This window comes from Centruroides sculpturatus, unplaced genomic scaffold (genome assembly GCF_000671375.1).
Source record: "Centruroides sculpturatus isolate CEXI.00-Female unplaced genomic scaffold, Cexi_2.0 scaffold59, whole genome shotgun sequence".
NCBI lineage: Eukaryota > Metazoa > Arthropoda > Arachnida > Scorpiones > Buthidae > Centruroides > Centruroides sculpturatus.
The window spans coordinates 615,549-638,053 of NW_019384301.1; the positions used below are offsets into that span (position 1 = coordinate 615,549).

Genomic DNA, 22,505 nt, shown 5'->3' on the forward strand with positions numbered 1-22,505 from the left:
CTTAAAAATAGAAGAAAAACCAACTCACCGACGAAAGAAAAGCGCCGTAGAAAAACTCGCGCACACTTGCGCTTCCCGAGCGGAAAAAAGTAAGTCCGCACCGAGAAAAGGGGGGGAGACCCCACAAGCATGAATTAGGGACTCGCTAAACCTTAAAGAATAAAAACGTCCCGAAAATTGTGCAAACGAATAATGTAAAAGGTTAGCGAGTATTGTCGGAAAATAGGCTGCCAGACAAATAGAAAAAGTTTATTGTTAACGTTAAGTATGTAAATGAGGAGAATGATCTCATTCAGAATTGTGACGTCACCTCACACTATAAATCCCGAGTCTCAAGTGAAGATGAACGAGGTGAATTCCTGATAGCGACAAGCTTTGGTGAGCTTAGTAGCAGTGAACGAGAGAGGTGTCCGATAGGATCAAATAGTTCCAAGGCGATTTTGAAGTTATTCGATTTATGGATCGACGATTATAGAAAGTCTTGAGAGTTTGAGGAAATAGGTTCCTAGTATATTGAGGTGACGATTAGGATCTTTAATTTATAAGAATTATTGTTTATAAGTTAAGTCTTTGATTTTTGTCGAATTCCAAAGGGGAATAGAATTAAGTTAGAAATAGATTGATTTGAGTTTGTCGGGTTGATTCTTGTTGAATTTCATTGAATAAATTATTGTTTGATTTTTACTAAATACTGTATATAGTTTATTACTAGAAGTTTAATTAAATATTTGATTTTTGTTATTGACAAACTTTGTCATTATTTAATTCGGTGCACGCTTAAAGTCCAGGCCTGGCACACTAACGCGAATCCGCGTAAAGTACCCGTTAGGGAGCGGCTATTTCCGGCACGCAGTAGTGTCGATAATCGTTGGAAAAGTCGGAAAAATAATATAGTACTTTACATCATTATTTATTGATAACAGTCACTTTGTATTTGGTTTTCAATTTGAATAAAAACTTCCAATGAGTGAAAAAAAGCAGCTAAGCATTTTGCATTTCTTTCATAATACTTTGCATAACAACCTTTAGTTGATCAATGTTCAAATTTCTCCACAGACCACCCAAATTTTCTCGTGGACCATCAATGATCCACGGATCTCCAGATGACAACTGCTGGTATAGTATATATACTCAATTGTCAAATTAATAAACTAATTTATTCAATGATGTTACTTTAAAAAATGCTTTCAAATTTTTGACCATAGCTTTATTCTTATTTGTAATAGTACATTATTTTAGAAGCATATGAAATTAGCTTAAAAAACATTAACAGTTGTTATTATAAACAGATGTTTGTTAGTATCAGTTTAGTGTTTGGACCTAATTTAAACAAATTTCTTAAAGATTATTGAAATTATTAAAAATTACAATCATTATTAATTTTTTCATAATCTTTTGATCATTTACAATTGAATTTCATATTTACTGATTAAAAATTATTGATTCAATGTATCTTTTTTTTTAGCTATCTTCTGTCTTAAGTTAAGAAAGTTTGCTATATTTTTTCTCTTTTTTCATATATCAGTAGCTAGTTATTTATTCAAATTTTTATTTCAAGCAACATCAGCTTGAATTTTGACATTACTGATTTCTTCTATCATAGCAATCTTTTTACTTAAAGTTATTACTTTGCATTTTTTTGTTGGTGTTTTCAATGATTTCACTGTACTTGCTTTAAGCTTTATTTTGCTGGGTGCATGGCAAATTTGAAACTAGAGCATGGGAAAGTAACAAGTCCATACACAAGAACGGGAGTCTCTTAGAGACATACAGGAAAAGGCTCTAAGGGAATGCTTGCATTGGTCCATAATATCAAGAGTCTGTTATTTATGGGTTCATAATGCTGAATAATTTTCCTATTGTAAACTGTTAGGTCTAACTAAACCATCATAAACAGTCTATAACAAGTTGTCCGTTATATCATGACCAGTAATAATGAGAATTTACTGTATATAGAATTTTAATCATACGACTTCAGCTGAAATGTCAATTTATGGTAAAGTACTTAGTTTTATCTCAGTCATTTTGGTTTCCTGTGAATACTATTAGTAATGCAGACAACCTATCTAAATTTAATATCTTGCTAAACTCAAAGCAGCATATCTGTTGTCAATTCAGTAACTGACAGTGATTTAAGTTTGGAGTTCAGCAAGATTTGCAAGCATAGGTGGAATAAACAGTAATCTTTAATGAAACTCCAGAAGAAAAAATCAAATGGTGTCAAATCTAGGAAATGAAATGGCCAAGCTATCAATCCACCAATCTGAGAAATGTTTGAGGGAATTCCAGACATCTGTACAATAGTGAGGTGATGCACTATCTTGACAAAAGTGCATACATCCTTTGTCATGGTTGTTTACCAGTAGAATGAGAAAATTTTCTAGCATATGCAGGTACACAATACCACTGATGGTTTTTTCATGGCAAAGAAGGGGCCATATACTTAATCTTTGCTAAGAAAACAAAACACATTCACTTTTGGACTATCACAAAGATGTTGCTTGTGGATTTTCAATGCCTAAATTCTATAGTTACGGGTGTTCACTTTACCACTGAGATGAAATGTTATCTTATCATTGAAGATAATATTGGCAAGGAATAGCTCATCTTCCTCAATTCAATGCCACATTTCTGTACAGTATTCTTGATGAACTCATCAAGAATCCTGTACAGAACCTTACAGCTACCTTATCTGTATCAGTAGTTTTTTGCCACATTGCAAGTTTGTATGGTTTAGGTGCAAATATTTTCATAAAACTTGCCAAATAATTGGTTGTGAAATGCCACTTTCAAGAGGCACACATGTTATTTTGCACACTAACAGAACAATTAGTTTTGGAACACCAAGAGTAAATTTTAGGTTTACTTAGAGGATCCCTACAATTTTAGTTGCAAAAATTCTGTTGAACTGCTATCACAGATTTTATTTCTTCAAATCAAAACATGCAATGAGCACACCTTCACTAATGAAAGCAACCATTTTGAAATCTTGCCTCATGGTGGAATTTGGTAATATGACACCATGAGACAAACTTGATATATTTTGCTATATGATAAAATTAACTGGCTTATTATTCGGTCATTATGATGCAATTATTCGACACAATGATGAACAAGGTTATCCCTATCCGATAGATCGAGGGTTGTTACAGGGAGACCCGTGGTCTCCACATTTGTTTAACTTTTTTACTTTTGACATTAATAATTATTTTGATAAAGAAGATGATGGATTCATGATAGGTGACACTGTGATTCACTCTGTTTCGTATGCAGACGACATAGTTATTATTGCGCCCACAGCAGTAGCTCTTAACAGGAAAATCCAAGTAATAACCAAATATTTCGATCAATTGAGAATAAAGATTAACCCAAAAAAATCAAATATAATGATTTTTAGAAATGGGGCTAAACTCCCCAGGAGAACTATGTCCTTCTACATTAACAACAATGAAATAAAATTGGTCAATGAAATTAAGTTTCTGGGGATTATCTTGACACCTTTACTGTCCTTTGACAGACATACTAGGATGATGATGATTAAAGCTAATAGAATGATTAATGGGGTAATGAAATTGTTTGCTAAGACACATCTAAGAAATATACAAACACAGTTTAACCTATTCAATTCAATTGTATATAATTCAGTGAGCTACGCATCACCATTTTGGTGTATGGCCAACTATCAGAAACTGGAGATTATCCAGAACAAATTTATTCGAAGATTGTTTTGCTTGGAATATAAAATTCCGGGGAGTGCTTTAAGGTTAGAAGTAAGCAGATACAGTCCCACTGCATTATTTATCAAGAGAACTATGATGCTGTTAATGAAGATAAGAGATAGCGGAGATATTTCATTCAATCTGCTACAACAGTTATATAAGTATTCTGTACAGAAGAATTCTAAAAGGAATTGGATAGCTCAAATTTCAAGAGTGATCAATAGTTATGGTTTCTCAATTGCTCCATTTATCTTTTCGCCGAATCTAAGTGAAGATTTGTGTAGTCAGCTAACGCATAGCATTTTAGATATTCTATTATCACGTGACATAGAAGACAACCGTTCACGTTTAAAACCAAACTGGTATGGTTCACTATTGAACTATCCAAATATTAATAATTATATTCTATCGAATCTACCTTTTGTTATAAAACGGTTTTTTATTCAAATACGTCTAAATTCAGAAATATTAATGTTAAATAATAAATTCTACTCGTATGCTGATAATTTATGTCCTAGATGTAATATGGAATTTTCAAAGTATCACTTGTTTTGCCAATGTGAAAAGAGCTATGAGTTAAAAAGGAAATTTGATTTGTTAAGTTTAAGTGAGTGCAGATCGGTGGAAGAAATGTACTATATTTTCCATAGAGCAACAACTCGATTAATAGTTAATTTATACAACTATGTTAAAACTTTTGTAAATAATTAGAAGGAAAATATTATTGTAATAATACTATGTAATATGTTATATTATTTAAGTTTATGGTTCTCCCATTGTAACAGGCAATTGCCGTATTACAAATAAAGCGTAATTTGGATTGGATTGGATATATTTTGCTACAAATTTATATCTCAACAGATTCTGTAAGTCTACTGATTAAAATTCTGATAGCAGGAACCCATCAAAATTGTCATATAATAATAATTATTTTTATTGAAGAAACCTCATTGTAGTTTTCATTACTTTGATATTTTTTTAAAGGTATATTATTTGGTATAAATTATTTTATTTTTATCGAGTTATGTTTTTAAAAAATGTTTAATTTATATTTTTGCAGGGAAAGTCAAAAAGCTTCAGAATCATGGAGAAAATATTTAAAAACTGATAACAGTAAAATAGTAGGTATGTATATATTGCATTATTACAGTTATGTTAATATAATTTGTGACATTCAGAAGTCATAAGAGATTAATCATGTTTTCTTATATGGTCTTTTTTTTTCTCTTTGGATATAAATTTGGTTATATAGAATGTTTGGAAAGGGTATTTCAAAAATGAAACTGTGGGCTCAACAATTCAAATTATGTAAAAAATGTTTTATTGTTATTGGAGTCCAAATTCACTGTTAGAGATAGTAGGAATTGAAATGAGTGTGGTTTTTTGTACCTTTACAATGTAAAAAAGTTGCAAGAATTTTCTTTAAAAAAAATAAATATAAAAGTATAATAATATATATTAAAAGAGAAAATTTGAAGTTTATGAATTTTTTAATATTCTTAAACAATGGTTTTTGAAACAATTTGTAAAAATTCTAAATCCATTAATTGAAATATTTATTTTGTCAGATTTATAAATTAAATGGTGAATCTTTCTAATTCTTGAATTTAAAAATAAAAATATGTATTATAGTAAAATCTAATACTCTTATATTTTCATACATCTGTTTTAGAATTTTTTTTTTGCTTTTTTATACTATTTAATTTTAATAGTAAATCAGTAATCTTTCAAACTTTAAAATTACAATTTATTATTTATATATTTATATGAATTTTGTTGTATTTATTAATTTATAAAATATGCAACACTTTATTACTGTGATTAATTAATCAATTAATCATATATATATATATATATATATTGTTATGTGAAATCTAGGAATATTTCCCATTTTGTGAAATTGACAAAAATTTGTGTAATTTGTGAAATCACATGCTTCTTTAATGAATTTAACAGTTGTCCAAAATGCTGTGCTAGTGTCATTTTGCTAAGTATTAAGTAATCTTCAGGTAAGTAGACAATGCTAAAATAAACCTTTCACTTAACATTATCTAAGCCATATTCAATGAGTCATACAAATGTTGGTATCTTAGTGGAAAATGTAAAATGTTTAAAAAATAGGCAATTCAAAATTAGCCTATTTTATGAATGAAATAGTTCAGTTTCATTAACAAAATTTGCTGCTGATGTATCATTTTGCAAATTATGTAAATTTTTGCCCATTTCAAGAAATGCACATTTTTAGATTCAGTGCAACATATATATTATTTAAATTATAATTGTTTTCAAAATATATGTAATATTGATAATTTGTAAATTAAAGTATTAAATATTACATTTTAATAGATATATTTGTGGGACAATTGAAAAGTACATTAAAATGTTGTCATTGTGGACATACATCTGTTACATTTGACCCTTTTTGGGATTTATCCATACCAATATCAAAGGTAAACTATATAAACTTTTTAAACAAAACAATTTAGAAAATCACTAACTAAAACATTTGCAGTCTTACAGTTCAGTGAGATTATCTGAGTGCCTTAATCTTTTTACCAATGAAGAAATTTTAATTGGAGACGAAATGCCAGTAAGTATTATACACTTGATTTAATGACAGTTTTTTTAATGACATTTTAATTTGATAGAGCTATTCCATTTTATTATAAATACTAATATTTATGTTTAGAAAATACATTGTTTTTAATGGTCTTTGAGAAATCTGTCTTTGCATCTGTTTTCTGTTTTACACTAAAAATAATATGTTTGTTTGAAAATATCAGGACAAAGTGTTATTCTTGCTCATTTGAAATTTCAATACAATTAGAATTTTATAGAATGTAAATTGTACTACTTATGGCAAAGCTTTCAAACACTTCAACAGAAAAGGCCTATTGTATACCCCATAAGAAATTAAATTATTTGAATTTCTAGTTGGTAAAAATTGGCATACAAAATTGATCTTGCAATGGTAAGACAAATCTTTTAGTATGCAATTATTACTACACTCATTTACCAAAAATTATAAATTAAATAATTTTGGATTAATTAAATAAAATTAAAACTAAACAGTATATTTTTACAACTTATTTATTTTGTAGCTGTTCAGTTTCTCATTAGTCTACTGCAGTGGTGTCAAAACTATGACCTCTGGACCAAATGTAGCCCATGGTACATATTAATCCATCTTACAAACATATTTAACACACTACTTATAAATGATAGAGATAGATCTACTTTCGGTAGGTATATATGGAATATACAAAATATTTGTGACCTGACTACCTATGACTTATGCGCAATTTGGTCCATCAATCAAAATGTTTTGGTACCATTTGATAAACCTATATTGTAAAAAATATTGTATAGTATAGTAAACTATGCTATGAAAGTAACTTTTTTTTAACCCACACCCTTTTAAAAATTTGCATGTATGCCTGATTTCATTATTTATACTTTTAATAATAAAGTCAATAGTTCATAAAATTGTAGAGTAGAAAAGTTGAAAAGCTAAATGATATAAGTGCCAAAATATACAAAAACAGTTTTTTTCACATAAGTGATCAATGTTTCAAGGTCAATGCAGTGTTATATAATGTAAGTGCAAATGCTTTTCATTTTTGTTTTAATAAGCATCAATAGATGGAACTCTCAGTATATCCAAATGCTCTCTGCACACTAGTTAATCTCTGTGCACTTGTAAGATTTTTAAAAGTTGTTGTATTAAAAGTGAAATCATATCTTGAAGATGTTTACTAAAAAAATATCATTACACTTTTAACCACAATTATATCCTTCTGTAGTTTTCAAAGGCTAAAAGTTACCTAATACAATTGTTGGACTATTGTTGGACTCCTTTTTATTTGGAATCGATAGACTGAGTGACAAGAAGAAGAAAGATATTTTTTTTTATATTGGAATTTATAGATAAAGAGAACAGAGACTTTTTTCAATGCCATTTTAAGTGAATAATGTCTGTAGATTTAAATCTTTTTTCATTTTGTGCCAAGTATACTTAGATCAGTTCCAACTTTTGTCTTATTTTTGACTGTTTTCTAATGTATTTAGACAAAAATTCCTCTTTGAATAGTTGCCTTACATGTTTCTGAAGATCTTAATGATTATAGAAATAAATATTTACTCTATTTGTCATGAACAAACAGTTTTTCCTTTTCCCCCAAAAAGAACTTTTTGGCACAGATCATTTAGCTTTGCCAGTCTACAACTGTTTTATGATACTGCACCAAATATCCAGCAAACTTGGGACTGGAAGTGGTCTGGATTTCTGGATTTTTCAGTTTTTTGTCTACAGGCTAAATATGGTATATTTAAAATATAAAATAAACAATAGAAAGCAAAGAACTAAACTGTTTTAACACACTATGAGCCAACAGTCACACTAAAACTGACAATATGTGATGTACACACTATGGAAATCAAAACAAAGCAGTCACATGGTAAACTACTGTTGTACTGTAGCCTGAAAAATTTAAAACTAGTCAGTTTCAAAAAATAGCTGGTTTTCTTGTAATTACAGAGTTCTGGAATCCAGAGATTTGGTCTGGTACTATAGTAACTTTTACATATTACACTTTCTATTATGTTTCTGATACATTTCATGTTGTATCTATAATAGTGTAGCTATAATAGACTTGAATAATTTGATTTAATAATTGAAAAACAGATTAAAAATACTTATATATTCAAAAAATATTTCTGAAAGAACATCAAAGTTAAATTAATGAAATTAAGAAATAAGTTACCAAAGTAATCACTAATACTTAATCCTTTATTTTATTTTTAAGCAATAAAATTCTCTTAGAAAATTTTTATTTTTAATTCCATTTATTTATTTTTATTATTATTTTTTAATATTTTTGCTGGTCACAAAGGTTATATATATATATATTGCAACTTTTTGCAGGTTTGCAGTAGGTGTAAAGTAAAAAGAAAAAGTACTAAAAGTTTCACCATTCAGAAATTTCCAGAAATTTTGGTTTTACGTATCCTTTTAATTACATGATATTAAATTACTTAATGATTATCAAATTGTGCTATATAATTTTTCATTGGCTGGTATAATTTGAAGTAATGTAGATCATCATTTGATGATGATCATTTTTAAGTTATTTTTAAATAAGTTAATTTTATAAAAATTGAGAAGGAAATGGCTTAGATTAAAATTTTAAAAATATACAAATTGTAAAAATATAACAAATATTGATATTGTAAATTTCATTATCTATGTATCAAACTGGATTAAATATAATTGTGTCCTGTATTTTCTTGCTGTTCACAAGTGAATATATATGTATATGTGTGTGTGTGTATATATATATTAGGATTTCTCAAACGAGATCCTGGTTGTTTTTGTAACTCGGGAAATTCTTCTCATCCCAGGAAATCCCGCAAATTTCTTAAAAATTCACTTTTTTTCTTATTTTGTATTAAGGTTGAGGAAATTTTGCAAATAGAAAGTATAATAACTGATAAACTGTCAGAATACATTTGTATTTATTAATTTTAAACCTACTTATTAGTTTTTTTAATTTTTGTTTATTATGGCATGTCACAAATGGTCAATAATTAGTATGTAGCTTATTTGTGGCAGGACTCTGAAAATTCTTTACTTGTCAGAACCTGTAATATCTGGAACAATTGTGCTTATGCTGTCTTAATTTTTAACCATGCCTGGAAGATTTGATAACTGCATAACGCCAGGTTATGCAAATTGGGCAAGGATACAAATGAGTACGAAGTCTGCAAGTATGAAGTTTTTCTTCATAAACCTGATTATTAAAGCCAAATGAATTGCTGAATTATCGGGCTGTAAGCTTGATGCTGCTATTAAAGCAGCTGAGGTAGACAAAGCAAGAATACTAGAGAGCAAAAGAAGTACTACAATCTCAAAAACGAACTCAAAATCTTTCAGGCTACAAGTGAAAAAAACATATAAAATCTGTCTTCTCTTAAATGCATTAAAGATGATTCCACTAACATCAATTAAATCAGAAAGGGCATTCTCAGTTGCAGGACTTTTCATTACTAAAATAAGAATCAGATTGACTGATTGGAATATTGATCATCTTTGCTTTTTAAAATCTTATTATAAAATTTACAATAATATTTTGTATTATGTTTTATTTAAAAAACGAAAATTACCTTTTAAGTTAGAAGTTTGATCTAAGTTAATTTTTTTTTAATTTCCAACTCAATTCAAAGCATTTTGTTGTTGTTGTATGCAGTTTCCAGCAAACTTTAATAAATTTTTTCTATTTGTGAAAATTTCTACATAATTCAAAGGTAATATTTAATATATATCTTATATAGCATTATTAATATGACTAAAATATAAATTTTTGTCTATAATTTCGTATCTTCTATTATCAGGACTTATTTTACTGGCTTATTATGTATATCTTAAAAATAATTAATTCGATCCTGGGAAACAGTTCACTTTTATCCCAGAATCCCGAGACAAGCAAAAGACTGGGAAATGAGAAACCCTAATATATATGATCAATGCAGTAAACTTGCAAATTTGGTTCAAAGTAATGGTTTTACTTATGTGAGTTGTTATTAGTTTTCATGAACTTGGATATTTCTTTCACTACAGACTTATACTAGTGATAAGTTATAGTAGTTATCATTTATGTTTGCTGTTGGATGGTCAGAAGTTGTAGAAAAGCAATAAAAAAATGTCCTATGAAAAGATTGGAAATCCTATGGCTGAAGTAATAGATATGAGTGATGAAGATGTTGATGATTCTTTTGCTAATGATTCAGATGAAGAGTATATTGTATGTGAGGTTGGAAAAAGTTCAGAGGACAATAAATATATCCATCAAGTGTATTGCCAGAGCAATTTTTATTCAAAATGTATAAATTTTCTGATTTGTTTAAAATATATATTTATTGGAGTTAAAAAATATAGTTATATTTCTTAAGGCAGAATAAATCAAAATAAGAATAAAAGTTTTTCACATAAATTTTACCTTTATCTCCCTTGAAAACTGTTTTGAAAACATCATGCATTGGAATTTACTGTGTTAAAGTAGTAATGAATGATGATAAATTTTTTCTAGCAATCAATAGCATTGAGTTGAAATTTTGATGCTAAATGTATGAAATTGTTCCCCATGCCATCATCTATCAATGCCCTGGGTGTTTCAATATTAAACTATGAATTGTAAACAAACTAAGAGACTTCAAACATAAACTTGCAATGGAGTCATATATAACTCGCATGGCATCGGAGTCAGTTACCTATTGTGAGTTCTATTTGTCTCACATGGCAGTCAGTATATTAAGAACAGTCAGATTAAATGAATAAAAATAATATAAGAATATGATGATAAATATTGCTATTAGAGAGAGAAGTTAGATACAGATGTAATTACTGAAAATATTAACAATATGAATTTGAGATAATTTGGACATATATAATTCTATAGGATAAATGATGTGTGAGAGAAGTAGAAAATGAATATAATGACCCTATATAAAGGATAGAAAGAAAACATTTTTGGAAATATGTACAATAGTTTATTAAAGAGAAAATTCAAAAATCAGCAATTATTAACACAAAGATGTAATGCTTGAAGCCAAATCACCTGTGTTTATGAAATGACAAAATATCTTCAATGATAACGACATTACAATAAGTAAATGCACTTTAGAAAGACAAATAGTAGATAATAATTTATTATTATTACAGTAGAGCGTTGATTATCCGAAAGAATTCCAGTCGGCTTAAATTTTTGCCAATGCTGTGGCGCTGCAATCTTTGGCTATGTCTTGGGCTACTCAAATATTTTACGTTTTTGATTCTGAAGTATAATTTTTTATTGTTTTTATATTTTTCAATATATTTATTTTGTTTGTACAAAATAAAAAAATAATTTTTAACGATACAATAGTCTTCGTTAGGCTTAACATCGACAAAAATTCAACGCGAAGNTAATTCACAATTTCTTTATTTTGACTAAACTATAGGTAAAAACCAAATATAGCTGTAACTAAGTATTTTAATTTCCTACATCTGAATTTCTGTGACAGTGAATGATGTCCTTTGATGCTCATCATGAAATCTGAATTTGAATAATCCTATTGTTATGAATTTCTTTGAAGCATATTTGTGAAAAATTTGAAATTTATACCATTAAAACTGGAAGATAGAGAGCAACTCTGTTCCAACATCTGTTATCATTTGTTTCATTGGTGTTGTATGTATGATGATATAGGTTTTTATTTTAATGAACCATATTACAAAATTTCAGTGCTGTCTTCCAAGATTAATTTTCATGGTTAATTACAGTTTACTATCTTGTTTATTTATTTTCATTGTTGTAATATTTTAATATAAAATTTACAAGTATAATTACATTTTCATTGCTGTCTACTGTCTAAAGAAAATATAGTTCATATATGGTTTATAATAGAAAGTATTATATAAACTTATCTGTTGTGTACTGCTTACAAACGTAACCTTTAATCTTCTTACTAATAAACACTTAATAAATATTATAAACTCTAATGATCTTATCAAGCTAAAATCATTAATTAATTGATAGACTTTTTTGCAGTGTTTTAATGTTATTTGGGAAATTGGTTGGTGTTACTGGTATTTGGATGGACCAGGAATGAGTTAGCCTGATAGAGAAAACCTGATATTTGAATTACTGATATTTGAGTTGTTTTTTAGTTACACATTAGTAACTTATACATTATTCATCAGGTTGTAACAAGGTTAATTTAATGTTTAAATATAAAGCAATTTGGCTACGGATATTACTGTAACTTGTAGTGTATATGTACCTTTTAATTATTAATGCCTAGATGAATAATCCAGTAGTTTGGCATTATGAATATATTAGATCCAGATAACAGAATAAGGCTATACTTACCTAAAGAAAGAAAATGTGTTTCACGTTTATTTGAAATGTAAAATAAAATAACATTTTGTAGGAATATGTAAATATTTATTTCTTAGCAAAGATACATTCCTCTTTTATTGGAGAATTAGGACAAAATACTACTACTTGAAAATTACATTACTTAAGTGTCTACCTTTGCAATTAATACGTTTGTTTAGGAAATGATTATATAACTTTCTGCAATATGTCTCTAGGAATTTCTTAAATGCACTTGCAAATTCTTTCTTTTAGCTCATCATTCCCTTCAAAGGAAAACTTCCTGCTTCAAATAACCCCACAGTACACATCAGATCATGTGAGCAGGTGGGCCAATTGATGTTTCCAAAGTGAGAAATGATCTTTCCAGGAAACATTCTATTGAGAACTACCATGGATTCATGTGTGGTATCTGCTGTTGCTCTAAATTAATCTCATGCTAGAAATGTTTTTGACATTTATGTATCAAATTATATGCCTTTGTGTCTTTATCTTATGTTTAGTGCTTAATTTGTCTACAAGGACCTAATTTTATTACTAGGACTTACTATACTGGTGACTTTGTTCTGCAATGTAAGAAAACATATCAGAAAAAACAGTTGTGTGTTCAGGTGAAAAATAAAGACTGTTTTTTCTGATGTGTTTTCTTAAATTGCAGAACAAAGTCACCAGTATAATAAGTCCTAGTAATAAAATTAGGTCCTTGTAGACAAATTAAATGTTTTTGACATTGTTTTGTAGCACTCCAAATTCACTGTAACAGTATTGCCTTCTCCATCTTCAAAAAAAAAAAAAAAATATGGGCCAATAATGCCATTGGATGAAATGCCACACCATACAATCATTTTAGTACTATACCGAGGTCATTGGTGAAGTTTGTTGGATTGCTTTCAATCCAATAACAAAAGTTTTGTTTGTTCACATATCCCAACAAATGGAACTGGACATCATCTGACATTATCAGTATGTTTTCATCAATTTCCATTAATTCCAGAAACTCATTGCAAAACTGAAGTCTTTTCCTCTTGTCCCATTCACTAAGATGTTGGACAACCCATATTTTGTAAGGACGGTAATGTAGATCTTTGTGCAAACTTCTTCAAATGCTGCTCTCTGACACACTAAGAGCAAGTACTTGTTTCAGAGCAGATTTGCATGGACTGTGGGACAATGGTGTCCTTTACATGATTTGCATTTTCAGGTGTGTGAACTGAATGATGACATCCTGGAGGTTTGGTGTCCTTCACACTTCCTTCTTGATGCCTTTTGACACCCATAGTAACATAGTATTGCAACTAAGGTGCATCATGCCTACCAAACAGTAGTCAGAAACTGCATTGAGTTACTATGATTAACTCTGCCTTTATAAACATCTCTACTACCACAGTGTGATGTTGCATGGACCAGTGCTCCATCTTGACTGAATTGCAAAGCATAGGAAATGCAATGGTGGTTAGTATTACAGTGACATTCAGCATGCATGAAACAAAACTAATTTCAAAAACCATCAGGTGTTTCTGACAGATTCTGTAATTCACAATTTCTTTATTTTGACTAAACTATAGGTAAAAACCAAATATAGCTGTAACTAAGTATTTTAATTTCCTACATCTGAATTTCTGTGACAGTGAATGATGTCCTTTGATGCTCATCATGAAATCTGAATTTGAATAATCCTATTGTTATGAATTTCTTTGAAGCATATTTGTGAAAAATTTGAAATTTATACCATTAAAACTGGAAGATAGAGAGCAACTCTGTTCCAACATCTGTTATCATTTGTTTCATTGGTGTTGTATGTATGATGATATAGGTTTTTATTTTAATGAACCATATTACAAAATTTCAGTGCTGTCTTCCAAGATTAATTTTCATGGTTAATTACAGTTTACTATCTTGTTTATTTATTTTCATTGTTGTAATATTTTAATATAAAATTTACAAGTATAATTACATTTTCATTGCTGTCTACTGTCTAAAGAAAATATAGTTCATATATGGTTTATAATAGAAAGTATTATATAAACTTATCTGTTGTGTACTGCTTACAAACGTAACCTTTAATCTTCTTACTAATAAACACTTAATAAATATTATAAACTCTAATGATCTTATCAAGCTAAAATCATTAATTAATTGATAGACTTTTTTGCAGTGTTTTAATGTTATTTGGGAAATTGGTTGGTGTTACTGGTATTTGGATGGACCAGGAATGAGTTAGCCTGATAGAGAAAACCTGATATTTGAATTACTGATATTTGAGTTGTTTTTTAGTTACACATTAGTAACTTATACATTATTCATCAGGTTGTAACAAGGTTAATTTAATGTTTAAATATAAAGCAATTTGGCTACGGATATTACTGTAACTTGTAGTGTATATGTACCTTTTAATTATTAATGCCTAGATGAATAATCCAGTAGTTTGGCATTATGAATATATTAGATCCAGATAACAGAATAAGGCTATACTTACCTAAAGAAAGAAAATGTGATTCACGTTTATTTGAAATGTAAGATTATCAGCACAAAACCTTTCTCACTAATTTCTAGTCGTATTAACAGGAGTACAAACGTTTCGTCATTTGAAATGTATCTTATTTTTATTATGAAAGTAATCAAATCTTATAAATTTCATATAATTTTATTTATTTTTAATTGGAAGTATTTTTAATTCTAAATAAAAATTTTATTTGTAATTCACAGTAAAGAATTATTTCATATTTGAGGATAAAATATTATAACAATGGAAAAATAAATAATTATGTAAACTTATTGATAAATTAATTTTATTTTTTGAATTTTATAGTATGAAAATCTTTAAATTACAATGAAAAGTTGATTTAGTGTATCTTTTTAAATTTTGATAAATATATGTAAGAGCAATAATTACTAATTTATAAAAACATTTTTTCTTATATTAATTGCAATAATTTAATTTTTATTACTAGATCGCTGGAGAACATATAATTTATATGCAATATCTAATCATAGTGGCTCAACTTCTTCAGGTCATTATACAGCTTTTTGTAAAAATCCTTATTCAGGACAGTGGCAGGAATTTAACGATAGCAGGTATAATAAAATTTTATTTATTGTTTTACTTACACTAAATTTTAAAAAATGTTAACTGGGTATTTATTCACAATATTGCAAAATTGTATGTTTAAATTATAACTATCCATGTTCTAAGATAACTTGATATAAATAATTTTTGAAAATAAATGATTCTAGAATTATGAAATTAATAATCAATCAATCAATCAAACTTTATTTGCATATAAGGGAATAATCTTTGTTGCTGGGGGTTGTACATAAATTTAGTTAGAAATTTACTAATTATTGGAGCAATTAATAAGATAGCAAATTTATACAATTATTATACAAAAATTTCCTTGTCAACCTGTTATTGACTTTAATAATTATGAAATTAATAATTAAATTAAATTTACACTGGAATATATTTTAATTAGAATAATTTATATTAAATTGCATCTTATTAAATGAAAATTAAATTTTTAATTGATGTTTGGAGTGATTGGAGTCAATTATAAATTTCATCTTTCAAATATTTAGTCATTATGTAGTTTTGAGTAAATTAGATATTTATTTTATAAATTATCCTTAAATGAATTTTTTGCATATATTTCAAAAACTGTTAGATATTTTTTTGTGTGTATAGATTGAATTTTAATTGCAGTGAAAACATGTTAAACTGATAACTTTGGTTTAACAATAAAATTAAACAAATGAACTGATTTAATAATATCTTTAAGTTTACTAATATACAACTCTTGTCCATAAAGTTCCAAGATCCACTGATTTAATATCTTGACTTAGGTAAATGCTGTGTGGTTTGGAATGTTACATTCTAGTAACTGAACATTTCATGAGTTGTCTGTATCATTGACATTAGTTTGGTTGACCTCTGTTAGGCAGCATGGTGCAACAGAAAAATTCTCCTGACATGTCAGTGCTGCTTTATGCTGTGAGAAGAATGGATGTCCAGATTGAACAGCAAATTAACATCAAGTTCTGTGTGAAACTAGTAACACCAGCCACAGAGACATTGCAGCTTGTGTGATGCTAATGATGGTGAAGCTTATCTTGGGTGCAAGTAGTTGAGTGGTACATGTGATTCATGTTGGGTAGGATTTTAGTGGCGAATGATTCAAGACTAGATCGTTCTTTGAGTTCACAGAGTGAAGATAATATGGTTCTCATCACAGGCATAGTACTCGCTATTCAATCTGGATGTCCGTTCTTCTTGTAGCAAAAAGCTGCCACTGGTGTGTTATGAGAATTTTGTCATGCCTTGCAACCTAGCAGATGTCAAGCAAAATAATAATAATGATATAGGAGACTGATGAAATGCCCAGTTACTCAAACATAACATCCTGAACAATAGCATTTACCTAAGTTGAGATACTGAAATAGTCTCAGAACTTTATGGACAAGGGTTGTAAATATTGTACTGATTTAACTTTATTTTGACTAAACTATAGGTAAAAACCAAATATAGCTGTAACTAAGTATTTTAATTTCCTACATCTGAATTTCTGTGACAGTGAATGATGTCCTTTGATGCTCATCATGAAATCTGAATTTGAATAATCCTATTGTTATGAATTTCTTTGAAGCATATTTGTGAAAAATTTGAAATTTATACCATTAAAACTGGAAGATAGAGAGCAACTCTGTTCCAACATCTGTTATCATTTGTTTCATTGGTGTTGTATGTATGATGATATAGGTTTTTATTTTAATGAACCATATTACAAAATTTCAGTGCTGTCTTCCAAGATTAATTTTCATGGTTAATTACAGTTTACTATCTTGTTTATTTATTTTCATTGTTGTAATATTTTAATATAAAATTTACAAGTATAATTACATTTTCATTGCTGTCTACTGTCTAAAGAAAATATAGTTCATATATGGTTTATAATAGAAAGTATTATATAAACTTATCTGTTGTGTACTGCTTACAAACGTAACCTTTAATCTTCTTACTAATAAACACTTAATAAATATTATAAACTCTAATGATCTTATCAAGCTAAAATCATTAATTAATTGATAGACTTTTTTGCAGTGTTTTAATGTTATTTGGGAAATTGGTTGGTGTTACTGGTATTTGGATGGACCAGGAATGAGTTAGCCTGATAGAGAAAACCTGATATTTGAATTACTGATATTTGAGTTGTTTTTTAGTTACACATTAGTAACTTATACATTATTCATCAGGTTGTAACAAGGTTAATTTAATGTTTAAATATAAAGCAATTTGGCTACGGATATTACTGTAACTTGTAGTGTATATGTACCTTTTAATTATTAATGCCTAGATGAATAATCCAGTAGTTTGGCATTATGAATATATTAGATCCAGATAACAGAATAAGGCTATACTTACCTAAAGAAAGAAAATGTGATTCACGTTTATTTGAAATGTAAGATTATCAGCACAAAACCTTTCTCACTAATTTCTAGTCGTATTAACAGGAGTACAAACGTTTCGTCATTTGAAATGTATCTTATTTTTATTATGAAAGTAATCAAATCTTATAAATTTCATATAATTTTATTTATTTTTAATTGGAAGTATTTTTAATTCTAAATAAAAATTTTATTTGTAATTCACAGTAAAGAATTATTTCATATTTGAGGATAAAATATTATAACAATGGAAAAATAAATAATTATGTAAACTTATTGATAAATTAATTTTATTTTTTGAATTTTATAGTATGAAAATCTTTAAATTACAATGAAAAGTTGATTTAGTGTATCTTTTTAAATTTTGATAAATATATGTAAGAGCAATAATTACTAATTTATAAAAACATTTTTTCTTATATTAATTGCAATAATTTAATTTTTATTACTAGATCGCTGGAGAACATATAATTTATATGCAATATCTAATCATAGTGGCTCAACTTCTTCAGGTCATTATACAGCTTTTTGTAAAAATCCTTATTCAGGACAGTGGCAGGAATTTAACGATAGCAGGTATAATAAAATTTTATTTATTGTTTTACTTACACTAAATTTTAAAAAATGTTAACTGGGTATTTATTCACAATATTGCAAAATTGTATGTTTAAATTATAACTATCCATGTTCTAAGATAACTTGATATAAATAATTTTTGAAAATAAATGATTCTAGAATTATGAAATTAATAATCAATCAATCAATCAAACTTTATTTGCATATAAGGGAATAATCTTTGTTGCTGGGGGTTGTACATAAATTTAGTTAGAAATTTACTAATTATTGGAGCAATTAATAAGATAGCAAATTTATACAATTATTATACAAAAATTTCCTTGTCAACCTGTTATTGACTTTAATAATTATGAAATTAATAATTAAATTAAATTTACACTGGAATATATTTTAATTAGAATAATTTATATTAAATTGCATCTTATTAAATGAAAATTAAATTTTTAATTGATGTTTGGAGTGATTGGAGTCAATTATAAATTTCATCTTTCAAATATTTAGTCATTATGTAGTTTTGAGTAAATTAGATATTTATTTTATAAATTATCCTTAAATGAATTTTTTGCATATATTTCAAAAACTGTTAGATATTTTTTTGTGTGTATAGATTGAATTTTAATTGCAGTGAAAACATGTTAAACTGATAACTTTGGTTTAACAATAAAATTAAACAAATGAACTGATTTAATAATATCTTTAAGTTTACTAATATACAACTCTTGTCCATAAAGTTCCAAGATCCACTGATTTAATATCTTGACTTAGGTAAATGCTGTGTGGTTTGGAATGTTACATTCTAGTAAATGAACATTTCATGAGTTGCCTGTATCATTGACATTAGTTTGATTGACCTCTGTTAGGCAGCATGGTGCAACAGAAAAAGTCTCCTGACATGTCAGTGCTGCTTTATGCTGTGAGAAGAATGGATGTCCAGATTGAACAGCAAATTAACATCAAGTTCTGTGTGAAACTAGTAACACCAGCCACAGAGACATTGCAGCTTGTGTGATGCTAATGATGGTGAAGCTTATCTTGGGTGCAAGTAGTTGAGTGGTACATGTGATTCATGTTGGGTAGGATTTTAGTGGCGAATGATTCAAGACTAGATCGTTCTTTGAGTTCACAGAGTGAAGATAATATGGTTCTCATCACAGGCATAGTACTCGCTATTCAATCTGGATGTCCGTTCTTCTTGTAGCAAAAAGCTGCCACTGGTGTGTTATGAGAATTTTGTCATGCCTTGCAACCTAGCAGATGTCAAGCAAAATAATAATAATGATATAGGAGACTGATGAAATGCCCAGTTACTCAAACATAACATCCTGAACAATAGCATTTACCTAAGTTGAGATACTGAAATAGTCTCAGAACTTTATGGACAAGGGTTGTAAATATTGTACTGATTTAATAGTTCAATATCTCATTTGAACAAATATAATATGAAAGATTATATTAATACTAAAATTGAAACAAGTGAAATATGAAACTTTAATTCAAATATCAAAGGGAATTGCAATATCTCTGTTTGTATAGCACTGTATAGTAATAAGTAAAAATATTTGTTTCATTTTATATATATATATATATATATATTTCCTGTAAGATAAACACTTTGTTTATTGAGATATTAAATAACAAAAAAAATTTTTAATTTCACAGTCATCAAATTCCAAGGTAAAAGAAATCTGTTCTTTTTAATTTTTTTTTATATGAAAGATAGGCTATTATTATTATAACTAACTAAATACAGTAATATGTGTTTTCAATATTTATAATTTTATTTTTGTTTATTTTATCAAAATATTATGTATCAAAAGTTTTAGGTGTAAATTAGAACTATGAAATAATACTAAAAGAAGAAAAAATTAATCACCTAAAAATCATAAATGGTGAAAAAATTTTTACATAAAATAATTTACTATATATAATTGTATTTTTAAAAATTTTAAAGAAATATTCATAAGATGAATTAATTCCATCAAATTCTGTTTATATAATAACATGACATAAAATATATATTTTGTACAGAAATTAAAGAAATGACATTAAAATTTCAAAAATCTGTCTTATACTGTATAACTAAATTGAAATATTTTTGAGTAATAAGTATAAATCAGAGTTTTGACCTGCTCTATATATTTTTACAAGTTGAGTAAAAGGTCAAGAGGTACTCAAATATCATCAAGATACTTAATGTTAATTAAATCTAATCATTATTATTATGTATTAAACAAAAGGGTGTAGTTATACTATACAGTACATTGCCAGTATCATCTTGAATACAACTTTTCAGATGGAATGGGGACAGTGTGACTAATATAACTTGTGAAAAATTGTCTAATGGTGAAATATATTTTAAAACATCTTATGAAATGTATTTAACTTTTCAAACTTTTCATAAAATGCTTTCATGAGCTAGAATTAGGATATGCATTTGAAAGCATTCCATAAAATGATTTCAAATATATATCCTTATTTTTGTCATTTGCAGTATTACAGTGATTTTGATTATGATGGTATCTTTGCCCATTTTTCCCTCCTGTTTGGTTTCTCAGAATATGTGCAGGTTTAGAGGAATAATGGATTGAAGTCTATAGCAATTCTCCATCATGGTAACATTGCAAGTGATAAAAACAACAATGATTGAGATTAGCACATGAAAGTATCCTATGAAACATTTAATATGTTATAAATACAAAATAAATAAAGATATAAAGCAGATTCATCATTGAATTTTACAGATAACTTATCTGTAAGTTAGATTGGTCATATCATTTCCATACAAAATTTTTAAGTTTGTATTCAAGATAATAATTTTTAAGATGGTACTGGAATTGGCCAAAATACATAATAGGCACAGTACATTGATTGGTTTAGTACAGAGGTAAGCAACCCTTGCCATGTATATCAAATGTGGCATGCCAATGACATTTTCCAACATACAACTAGGGCTCAGCTTAAAAATAAACATTCGATGTCTTTGCCAAGTAGTATATTTTAACTTAATAAAATACAATGTTATTGAGTAGAATGATACTAAATAAAAATGCAATAAAGAAACAAACACTTTCAACTGTTTTGGTAATAACAAGTAATAAGAAAATGAAACAAACATCCTATTTCTGAGACATCTATCTCTATGACATATTAACTAACTTACAAATTTTACTATGTTTAGTTTTTGCCAGATAGCCAGATGTGAAATGGTTTCTTTACAATCATATTATATATTTTTTACTTTCTCAGCTGTTATGTATACATAACAAGGAAAAGTATTGGAATCATAATGACCAGCCATTTATGAATGACCATGCATTATGAATAATGCCCATATTAATCACTTAGTCCATAACATATATACTGCAATTAACACATACTGAAATTGACTATGTTCAACAATTGGTATGCTACAACCTTGAAATTCATGATTCAATCAAAGAAAAAGGATGCATGTGTTTTTGGACGAAGAGGGTCTTTGGAAATATCATCCTGTATATACCATTACATTACTACCAAGGCTGATAATGGTGAATGAAAGAAGCTGACTTTCTGGTCAGCTTCTTTCATTCACCATTTCTGGTCAGCAGAGCTGTGAGTTCCGTAAAAATCTACTAACTCTGACTTTTCCTTACCCTGCAACTCTGTTACCAAAAGAGACCCGGAAATTCTGATGTCATCATGTGACCTCAGAATAAAAGATTCAATAAATAGAGTTCTAATAAAGATAGAATGTAGAAACTTTTTATTCCAAAGCTAAAAGACTCCTCTAAGTAATGACACAATCAATATATAAATTCAATAATTTTTACTTTTCCGGCTGTTATATATAACAGAGGGAAAGTGTAGTGCTCAGTCAAAA

General features: G+C 27.9%; 1 protein-coding gene and 1 long non-coding RNA gene across 2 annotated transcripts in view; both read left to right on the forward strand.

Annotated features, from left to right (window-relative positions):
• LOC111641896 (ubiquitin carboxyl-terminal hydrolase 2-like) overlaps positions 1–22,505 on the forward strand; it is an 85,208-nt gene that overhangs the window by 32,179 nt on the left and 30,524 nt on the right. Inside the window, exons 7-14 of the mRNA XM_023388177.1 lie at positions 4,780–4,844; positions 6,066–6,169; positions 6,232–6,309; positions 8,644–8,715; positions 10,433–10,519; positions 12,887–12,950; positions 15,583–15,706; positions 18,515–18,646. Of these exons, the coding sequence (XP_023243945.1) occupies positions 4,780–4,844; positions 6,066–6,169; positions 6,232–6,309; positions 8,644–8,715; positions 10,433–10,519; positions 12,887–12,950; positions 15,583–15,706; positions 18,515–18,646 (726 nt within the window). The remainder of the gene's footprint in view (positions 1–4,779; positions 4,845–6,065; positions 6,170–6,231; positions 6,310–8,643; positions 8,716–10,432; positions 10,520–12,886; positions 12,951–15,582; positions 15,707–18,514; positions 18,647–22,505) is intronic.
• Positions 15,450–15,702, forward strand: LOC111640966. The gene is made up of 2 exons (XR_002759341.1): positions 15,450–15,507; positions 15,583–15,702. It is a non-coding gene; the product is annotated as an uncharacterized LOC111640966 (long non-coding RNA).